The sequence below is a fragment of the Oryctolagus cuniculus genome, chromosome 5 (genome assembly GCF_964237555.1).
Source record: "Oryctolagus cuniculus chromosome 5, mOryCun1.1, whole genome shotgun sequence".
Classification (NCBI taxonomy): domain Eukaryota; kingdom Metazoa; phylum Chordata; class Mammalia; order Lagomorpha; family Leporidae; genus Oryctolagus; species Oryctolagus cuniculus.
Genome location: NC_091436.1, coordinates 141,087,558 through 141,098,045, shown reverse-complemented (window position 1 = coordinate 141,098,045; position 10,488 = coordinate 141,087,558). Strand labels below are relative to the sequence as shown.

The following is a 10,488-nucleotide window of genomic DNA, read 5'->3' as shown; positions in this document are numbered from 1 at the left end:
AAAAAGAAAAAAGAAATAGGGGACACAGAATGGGATTTCATTTGAAAACTAATCAGGATAAGTGTTATTTCTGAATTTTTTTGAATTTTAGAATTGCAGTTAAGAAATGTATCTCTTAATAACAATAGTTAAAAGTAATATAATGATATTTCCCTCATTTAATGAATCTTTCTGATAAATTTCCCATTCTGCTTTCCAGGTAATGAGCCTCAACTGTACCTTGTGGCAGGACAACAGTATGTCTGTCAAAAGTTTTGCGTTTGCCAAATTCTCTGAGATCACTGAACAGTGTTTCCTTCTATTTACTCTCATCCTATTCATGTTCTTAGTGTCATTGATGGGCAATGTTCTCATAGCCTTTGCCATCTGGACCAACCCAGTTCTCCACACCCCCATGTACTTCTTCCTTGCTAACCTGTCTCTCCTGGAGATTGGCTACACTTGCTCTGTCATACCCAAGATGCTGCAGAGCCTTGTGACGGAAGCTCGAGGGATCACTCGGGAGGGCTGTGCCACACAGATGTTTTTCTTCACATTTTTTGCTATCAGTGAGTGCTGTCTTTTGGCAGCCATGGCTTATGACCGATATATGGCAATATGCTCCCCATTACACTATGCAACTCAAATGAACCGTGGGGTGTGTGCCCATTTGGCAATGGTTTCTTGGGGGGTAGGATGCCTGGTAGGTTTGGGACAGACCAATTATATTTTCTCCTTGAATTTCTGTGGCCCTTGTGAAATAGACCACTTCTTCTGTGACCTCCCACCTATCCTGGCACTCGCCTGTGGGGATACATCCCATAACGAGGCTGCAGTTTTTGTTGTAGCAATTCTCTGCATTTCCAGCCCATTTTTACTGATCATTGCTTCTTATGGCAGGATTTTAGCCTCAGTGCTGGTCATGCCCTCACCTGAGGGCCGGCATAAAGCTCTTTCCACCTGTTCTTCCCATCTACTTGTAGTAACACTTTTCTATGGCTCAGGATCCGTAACCTACTTGAGGCCTAAAGCTAGCCATTCACCAGGTATTGATAAACTCCTAGCCCTGTTCTATACAGTAGTAACATCCATGCTCAATCCCATCATCTACAGTTTGCGGAACAAGGAAGTCAAAGCAGCTCTCCGGAGAACCCTGGGCAAGAAAAATGTTTTGATCCATGGATAGATTCCAGAGGACAATTGAGATCTGCTGTTAAGAAAAGAAGTACACACAGAGAAAACAGAGTAAACAGAGAAAAAGCTGTGCATCCTTCCATCTGTTTTATAAGGAACTTCTTTATTAACTGTCACTGTAATTTTGGAGTCATCTCTATATGCAGAGCTAAAATTCTCTGATTTCCACATTCTGAAAGGATGTTTTCTACTAAAGAATTTTACTAGGTGAATCAAATACTAAACAAATTTCCAAAAATTTTGGCCTAGGCTCAGAATATAAATTACCAGGTTGTATAAGTCTGGAACATTCTTTGTTCACATTAAGGGCATTTTCTAGCCCCTGTACTCAACTGACTTCCATTCTGCTCACAAGATAGTGTGTTTCCACTGCTGCCTGTCCCCACGACTCCTAATTCCATCATAACTGTAGGAAGTATAATGTTTTCTTACATAAAAGTATTATTACTGACACATACTATGGAATCAAGGAACTATTTTGTGAGCTGTGTGTATCAAAATATGTAACTACTAGCAGAAACCAACCTTCTGAATTTCAAAAGGATTTGTTAAAAATATTAAAGGAAAATTATGGGAAATGTTAATCAAGAGTTCCTGGCCGGCGCCACAGCTCACTAGGCTAATCCTCTGCCTGTGGCGCCAGCACTCCAGGTTGGGGCACCAGATTCTGTCCCAGTTGTTCCTCTTCCAGTCCAGCTCTCTGCTGTGGCCCCGGGAGTGCAGTGGAGGATGGCCCAGGTCCTTGGGTCCTGCACCCACATGGGAGACCAGGAGGAAGCATCTGGCTCCTGGCTTCAGATCAGTGCAGCACACCGGCTGCAACACACCGGCCTTAGTGGCCACTTGGGAGTTGAGCCAAGGGAAAAAGGAAGATCTTTCTCTCTGTCTCTCTCTTTCTCACTGTCTAATCTTCCTGTCAAAAAAAATAAAACAAAAAAAATCAAGAGTTCCCATAGTAAAATGTTTTAAGTAAATAGAAATAATATTAAAATTCAAGGATAGAAAAAAATAAACTAAAAACAATTAACAGAAATCATCTTAATATTTTTATTTAATTTTCAATATTTATATTTGATGTGCACTAAATCAATTTGGAGAACATTCAGAATCTTACTTTTTTAAAAAGATTTGTTTCATTTATTTGAAAGAAAGAGTTACAGAGAAAAGTAAAGACAGGTATAGGCAGGGAGGTCTTCCATATGTTAGTTCACTCCCCAAATGGCTGCAATTGCTAGAGCTAAGCTGATCTGAATCCAGGAGCCAGTAGCTTCTTCTGGATCTCCCACTTCAGTGCAGCAGCCTAAGGACTTGGGCTATCCTCCACGGCTTTCTCAAGCACATTATCAGAGAGCTGGATCAGAAGTGGAGCAGCCAGGACTTGAACTGGAGCCCAAATAGAATGCCGATACTGCAGGGTGGAGCTTTAACCCACTCTGCCACGTCACCAGTCCCCAAAACCTTACTCTTAAGACAAACAATCATTGTCAGTAGTGCTAGGCATCTATGAAGGCATTGCCTTTGACTTCGATGTTTATTTCTCAGGAAGGCTGTTAGCATTACACCTGTGAGGAATTAATAACTACTCATCTAATAATTATAATATGACAAACAGTGGATAAATATGACTGCTATCATAACTTAAGTTTCTCCACCAAATAAAGAGATTTAATTTTCTTTCAGAATATATTTTTATAATGAGGCATATAGTAATGTTAACAACCAAGATGTGCGTCTTCATAGATACTCATTTTCTACAATAATAGAACAAAACAAAAAGCTGTCCAATTTATTTAAATGTAACATCTTGTGGTTTTTATTTTTATTTATGCTTCTGTATGTTAATTAAAAATGGAAATAAAGTGAACATTTAAGAATGTTATGCTACATGCTACAATTATGCTACAATGGGAGCAGGAATTATATGCATACATTAGGGATAACAAGATAAAAGTGTATTTATTAATCCAGAAAGAAGTAATTTATTAGTCATTAAGGTAAAGTTGAAACAATTTTGTGGTATTATCCCTTTATGTTTTTACAAGAACTTTATAAGTTTGAAAGATAAAAATTAAATGCTAACAGTAGTTTTTCTAGGTAGTCATGTTATTGCATTTTTCTTCTGTCTTTTAAGAATTATTTTATTTATTTAAAAGGGAGAGTTACAAAGACAGAGAAGGAAAGATAGAGAGAGAGAGATCTACCATTCTCTGGTTCACTTCCCAAATGGCTCCAATGAATACGGATGTGTCAGGCCAAAGCCAAGACCTGAGAGTTTCATTTGGATCTCTCGCATTGGTGCAGGGGCCTCTCCTACTACCTTCCCTGATGCATTAGCAGGGATCTGGATTGGAAGTGGTGACTTGGGACTTGAACCAGCACCTAAAAGCGATGCTGGGTTTGCAGGCGATGGCTTGATTTATTACACCACAATGACAGCCCCATCTTACCTCTATTTCAAACGTTTCTCCAATAATACTAAAATATGAAGATGAGTAGAATGATGAAATGCCAGAAACCAAATTCAAAAGATTAATCATAGGATACACAGAACCAATCAAAAACAAATCCATGAATTAAAACCAGACATGATATAAATGAAAAATTCTCACATGAAATTGAGATTTTAAAGAAAAATCAAAGCAAAATATTAGAAATGAATAATTCAATAGATCAAGTAAAAATGTTGTGGAAAGTCCTAACAACAGAGAGGCAGAATAAAGAATATTTGAGATAGAAGACAAATCATTGGAAATTTTTCAGTAAGACCAAAAAAAAAAAAAGGAAGAAGTAATTAGAAAAATTAAAAATAATGGTGGAGATTTATGAGATACTACCAAAGAACCCAACACATGGGTCTTAGGAGTTACTGAAAGCATGGAAGGAGGAAAGAAAGAATAGATTAGAAGGACTTTTTAGTGAAACAATTACAGAAAATTCCCCAATTTGAAGAAAGGGACATCCAAGTACAAGGAGCACATAGAACTCCTAATACACATGAACAAAAAGACCTTCACCATGACACATTGTAGACAACCTTTCAACAGTAAAACATACAGAAAAAAATTCTAAAATATGCATAGAGAAATGTCAGATTACTTTCAGAGGATTTCCAATTAGGCTCATAGCTGACTTTTCATCAGAAACCCCACATGCTAGGAGAGAACAGATAGACGCAGTCCAAGTCTTAAGAGAAAAATACTGACAATCCAGAATACTGTATCCTTCAAAAGTCTCATTTATTAATTAAGGTGAAATAAAGACTTTCCATAACAAATAGAAATTTGAAGAATTTGTCACTACTCATCCAGCCTTATAAAAGATGCTTAAGGAATGAAACACACAGAAACACAGAAACATTATCAACACTATGAAAGAACAGGAAGTCAGAAAATATCCCAGCAGAATTACAAAGGAAATCCAATGTAAACAAGGGAATATTTATAGAAAAATGGCAAGGTCAGCTTGCTACTTATGAATACTAACCCTGAATGTAAATTGCCTCAACTCTCCAGTGACAAGATACAGATTGGCTGAATGTATTACAAAACAAGACCCATTGATTTTTTTGCCTACAAGAAATATACCTCACCAACAAAGATACAGATTGAAAGTGACAGGATGGAAAAAGATGTTCCATGGTAATAGAAACCAAAAAACAGCTGGTGTAGCCAACATAATATCAGGGAAAAAATGGACACAAAATCTGTTAAAAGAGTCAGAGAATGGCACCATGAAATGATTAAGGGATTAATTTAACAGGAAGATGTGACTATCATAAATGTATATGCACCCAATTCCTGGGCTCCTGGGTATTTAAAAGAAATGTTAATTGATCTAAAGGGAAAGATGAATTCCAATATACAGTAATGGAGGACTTCAACACCCACATTCATCAATAGACAGATGAACCAGACAGAAAATCAAGAAAGAACAAACAGACCAAATCAACACTATAGGCCAAATGGATAACTGATATCTATAGAACTTTCCATTGAACAGTTGCAGAAGACATATTCTTCTTATCAGTGCATGGAGCTTTCCTAGGATAAACTATATGCTAATCCATAAAATAGACTCATCAAATTCAAAAACCTGAGATGATACCATGCACCTTCTCTGACCACAATGAAATGAAGCTGGAAATCAACAACTCAAGAAACTCTAGAACATATGAAAAGACATAAAGACTGAAAAATACACTCCTGAATGAACAGTAGATCATAGAAGAAATCAATAGGAAATAAAAAAAATTTCTGGAAATGAAATAAGATGCAATACAACATATCAAAACTTATGGGAGGTAGCAAAACAGTGTAATGAGTGAAGTTTATTGCAATTGGTGCCTACATCTAAAAATTGGAGGGGCCATCACTGTGGCATAGTGGGTTAATGACCTTGCCTGAAGTACCAACATCCCATATGAGTGCCAGTTTGGGACCCAGCTGTTCCACTTCCAATCCAGCTGTCAGCTATGGCATGGCAAAGCAGTAGAAGATAGCCCAAGTCCTTGGGCCCCTGCACCCATGTGGGAGACCTAGAAGAAGCTTCTGGGTCCTAGCTTTGGATCAGTGCAGCTCCAGCCATTGTGGCCATCTGGGCAGTGAACTATCAGATGGAAGACCTCTCTCTGTCTCTCACTCTGTCTCTCCTCTCTCTGTGTGTAATTCTCACTTTCAAATAAATAAATAAATCATTAAAAATATAAAAATTGGAAAGACACCAGATAAATGAGCTGTCAATACATCTCAAGGACCTAGACAAACAACAAACATAACCCAAAATTAGTAGGAGGAAATAAATAATTAAAATTGGAGTAGACATTAACAAAATTTAAACAAAAAATGAAAAAGTTTAGTGAAATGGAGAGCTTTTAAAAAAAATTAAACAAAATTAACACACCATTAGAAAAAATTATACAAAAAAGAGGGAGAAGACACGAATCAAGAAAATCAGAGATGAAAAAGGAAATGTATCAACAAACACTACAGAAGTAAGAAGAATCATCAGGAATTACTACAAAGAGTTATATGCTTGGGCCGGCACTGTGTTGCAGTGGGTTAGCACTCTGGCCTGCCCCTCTGGCAACCCATATGGACGCTGATTTGAGACCTGGCTGCTCTACTTCTGATCCAGCTCTCTGCTATGGCCTGGTAAAGCAGTAGAAATGGCCCAAGGTCTTAGACCCTGCACCCGCTCCTGACTCCTGGCTTCGGATTGGCACAGCTCCAGATGTTTCAGCCAATTGGACAGTGGACCGTCAGATGGATCTCTCTCTCTCTCTCTCTCTCTCTCTTTCTCTCTCTGCCTCTCCTTCTCTCTGTGTGTAACTGTGTAACTCTGACTTTCAAATAAATAAATAAATCTTTTAAAAAAGATCTATATGCCAACAAATCAGAAAATCTAGAAGAAATGGTTAGATTTATGGACACACACAATCTACCAAAATTGAGTAATGAAGCCATAGAACACCTAAACAGACCAATAAGCAAGTTGGAGATTGAATCATTAGTAAAAATCCTCCCAATAAAGGAAAGCCCAGTACTGGATGGCTTCACCACTGAATTCTACCAGGTATTTTATTTTTTTGACAGGCAGAGTGGACAGTGAGAGAGAGATACAGAGTGAAAGTCTACTAGATACTTTAAAAAGAACTAATTCTAATTCTTTTCAAGCTATTCAAAACAATTTAAAGGGAGGAAATTCTCCCAAACTCCTTCTACGAATACAGCATTACCTTAATCCCTAATCCAAAACAAGATACAGCAAAGTGAATGGTCGACCAATATCCCTGATGGACATAGATGCAAAAATCCTCAACAAAATATTAACTAATTGAATCCAACAACACATCAAAAGATCATTCACCTGATCCAATTAGGATTTACTCCTGGTATACAGGGGTGGTTCAACTTTCAAAAATCAATCAATATGATATATCACATTAACAAACTGAGGAACAAAAAGATTTGATAAAATACAACCTCCTTTCATGATGAAAATCTTAAGCAAGTTGAGTACAGAAGGAACATTCTTCTACACAATCAAGACAATCTATGACAAACTCAAAGACAGCCTTTCACTGAATGGAGAAAAATTGAAAGCATTCCCACTAAGATCTGGAAACAGACAATGATGGCCACTTTCACCATTTCTATTTAATATAATCCTGAAAGTTTTATCCAGAGTTACTAGGCAAGAAAAATAATCAAAGAATACAAATTATAAATGAGGAAGTCAAATTATCCCTATTTGTAAATGACATATAGATAGATTGATTGATAGATAGATAGATAGATGACTAACAGACTATCGGAACTTGTAAAACACTTTGGTAAAGTGGCAGAATATACAATTAACACAAAAAAATCAATAACTTTATATACACCCACAATGCCATAGCTGAGAAAGAACTTCTAAAATCAATTCCAATTTGGATTTAACCAAATAGGTCAAAGATCTCTACAGTGAAAATTATAAAACGTTGAAGAAAGAAATAGAAGAAGACACAAAAAATAGAAAAATCTTCCATGTTCATGGATTGGCAAATCAAAGAAACACAAGAGAACACAAATAGCTAAAGCAATCCTAAACAACAAAAACAATGCCAGAGGCATCATATTGCCTATCTCCAGACATACTACAGGGTAGTTATAATCAAAACAGCCTGATAGTCAAACAAAAAAAGACATGTAAACCAGTGGAACAGACTAGAAACTCCAGAAATCAATCCACAAATCTACAGCCAACTTATCTTTGACAAAATAGTTAAAATGAATCCCTGGAGCAAGGACAGTCTCTTCAACTGTGCTGGGAAACTGTATCTCTGTATGTGTGAAGCAAGAACCCTGCTTTCCTCTTTACACAAAACTCTACTCAAAGCCCTAAATTGTGTTAACCTATTAAAATTACTAGAGATGTTTAGAAAAATACATAGAATACACTGGCATAAGTAACTTGGAAAAGCCCCCAGATCACAGGCAATCAAAGCCAAAATTGAAAAATGTGATTACATCAAACTGAGAAGCTATTGCACTGCAAGGGAAATGCTCTTCAAAGTAAAGAGGCAAACAACAGATCGGGAAAAAATATTTGCAAACTATGCAACTGATAAAGCATTCATATTAAAGAGCTAAAGAAACTAACAACAACAAAACTAAAAATCCAGTTAAGAAATGAACAAAAACCTTGAACAGACATTTTTCAAGAGAGGAAATTCAAATGGCCAACAGACACTTGAAAAAAATCTCAGGATCACTAGCCATTATGGAAATACAAATCTAAACCACAATGATGTTTCACCTCACCCCGGTTAGAATGGCTCTCATACAGAAATCATTAAACAACAAATGCTGGCACACATGTTTGGACAAAGGTACCTAAATCCACTATTGATGGGAATGTATACTGCTGCAGCCACTATGGAAGATAGTATGGAGATAGCTTTGAAATCTGAATATAGACCAACCATATGACACAGCCATCCCACTTGGAATTTACCCAAATGTAAAGAAATCAACACATGAAAGAGTGACCTGTACATCCAGGTTTAGTGCAGCTCAACTTAAAATAGCCAAGATATGAGATTAACACAGATGTCCATCAGCAGAAGACAGGCTAAAGAAAATATGGTATATACAAACTATGGAATAATACACAGTGTTAAAAACAAATGAAATCCTTTCATTCGCAACAAAAAGGATGCAACTGGAAACAATGAAACTTAACGAAAAAAGCAAGTCCCAAAAAGACAAATCTAGAAGTCCCAAAAATAAAAATGGGAATAGTAGAAGGAGGAGGAAGAGGGATGGGAGTCTGGGTGGGAGTGAAGGTCAGATGGGAAGAATCATTATGTCCCTAAAATTGTATATATGAAATGCATGAAGTTTGTATTCCTTAAATGAATTTTTTAAAAAGGATATGTTTGAAATTCTTAGGTATTTTTAAAAACATTAATACTTTTTCCATTATTTTTACTTGTTTCTATTTTGATTCAATTTTGTCAGATAAAATGTCCTATGCTTTTGATCTCAGGCTTTCTTTATTATTCAAGATATGGTGTGAACACCTTATAAATATTCTGCACATGCTTGAAAATGTATATGTATTTTCTGATGCCAATGCTTCCTTGTTAGTTATTAGATAATTTTTTAAAGGTGGTCTTCACACATACTTTTGTCTTATTCACTTATGCTTTTAGGTCTTTTCTGTTAGGTAATAATTACAGTTGTGAATTTGCCTGGTTCTCATTTTTATTTCTCAGGTTTTGCATCATTTTTTGAAACTATGTTATCTGACTATAAAATCAGGATTAGTATAAATTCCTAGTTGATTATGTATTTTCACATTATGAAATGTCTCTCCTTATGCCTAGTAATAATTTTCTCTTAAATTCTACATGGTCTGATTATCAGTAAAACTGTGCCTGCTTTCTTTTCACTAGTGTTCACATAGATTTTATTGTTTTTTTTTCCTTTACTCTGCATTCTCCTATGCAATATTTACCTTAGTATTTTAATATATTTTGAAAATATTTTATTTATTTGTAGAACTTATTTCTTTGTCTTTTATACATTGCTACTATATTTGTGTAGAGAGAAACCATTCTTCTATGCATTTGTAATTTATTCTTTTCTTACTACATTTTATATTCATAATTAATCAAACATTATTACATTTCCCTCACTCATTTGTTCATTTGCAAGAGGATATATTACTCACCTTTAAGAGGCTGGCTCAGCAACTGTGAAATGTCTTAGATCTATAATAGATTAATTTGTTAGTATTTTTGTAATTTATATTCTCTATGAGCCAAATTTTGGTGATTCAAAGTCTATGTTGTTAACTGGAAAAACAATATAAAAGAATATCTATAAGATGCTATTCTTCAAGTAAGGAAGCTAGTAATAAAATAAAATATGCATAAATGCAAAGAGAACAGTTGGGATGAAGAATAGATGACAATTCTCTGAGTACATCTTTCTGCAAAGTTTTCTTAGAAACATAGTAGTTTTTAAAGTATTACTCCCCAGATTAATTAAAATTAAAATTAATTAATTATTAACTATTATCTATCAGAATGTGATTGTAACATAAGTGTGATTCAAAATTCAATAAAATTTAAATTTCCAAAATAAGTAACACAACCACATTAAAGGATGAAAAATACTCACCTAGGTGACATTGAGGGAACAAGTGTTTTGAAGAAATACTACAAGGAAAAACACAAAAAGAGCTCTTGTATAATCCCATCTTCTAGTTACTACATCTTTCCCATGTTAAGTTTGGATAGCTGTTCTGAAACTACTCTATATTTTA

The 10,488-nt window shown here is 35.6% G+C and overlaps 1 protein-coding gene across 1 annotated transcript; it reads left to right on the top strand.

Moving 5' to 3' along the window:
* Positions 1 to 202: 202 nt before the first annotated feature.
* LOC100339567 (olfactory receptor 10C1-like) lies at positions 203 to 1,165 on the top strand. Its single transcript, XM_002714367.4, has one exon. The coding sequence runs from the start codon at positions 203 to 205 to the stop codon at positions 1,163 to 1,165; it is 963 nt and encodes a 320-aa protein (XP_002714413.3).
* The last annotated feature ends 9,323 nt before the right edge of the window (positions 1,166 to 10,488 follow it).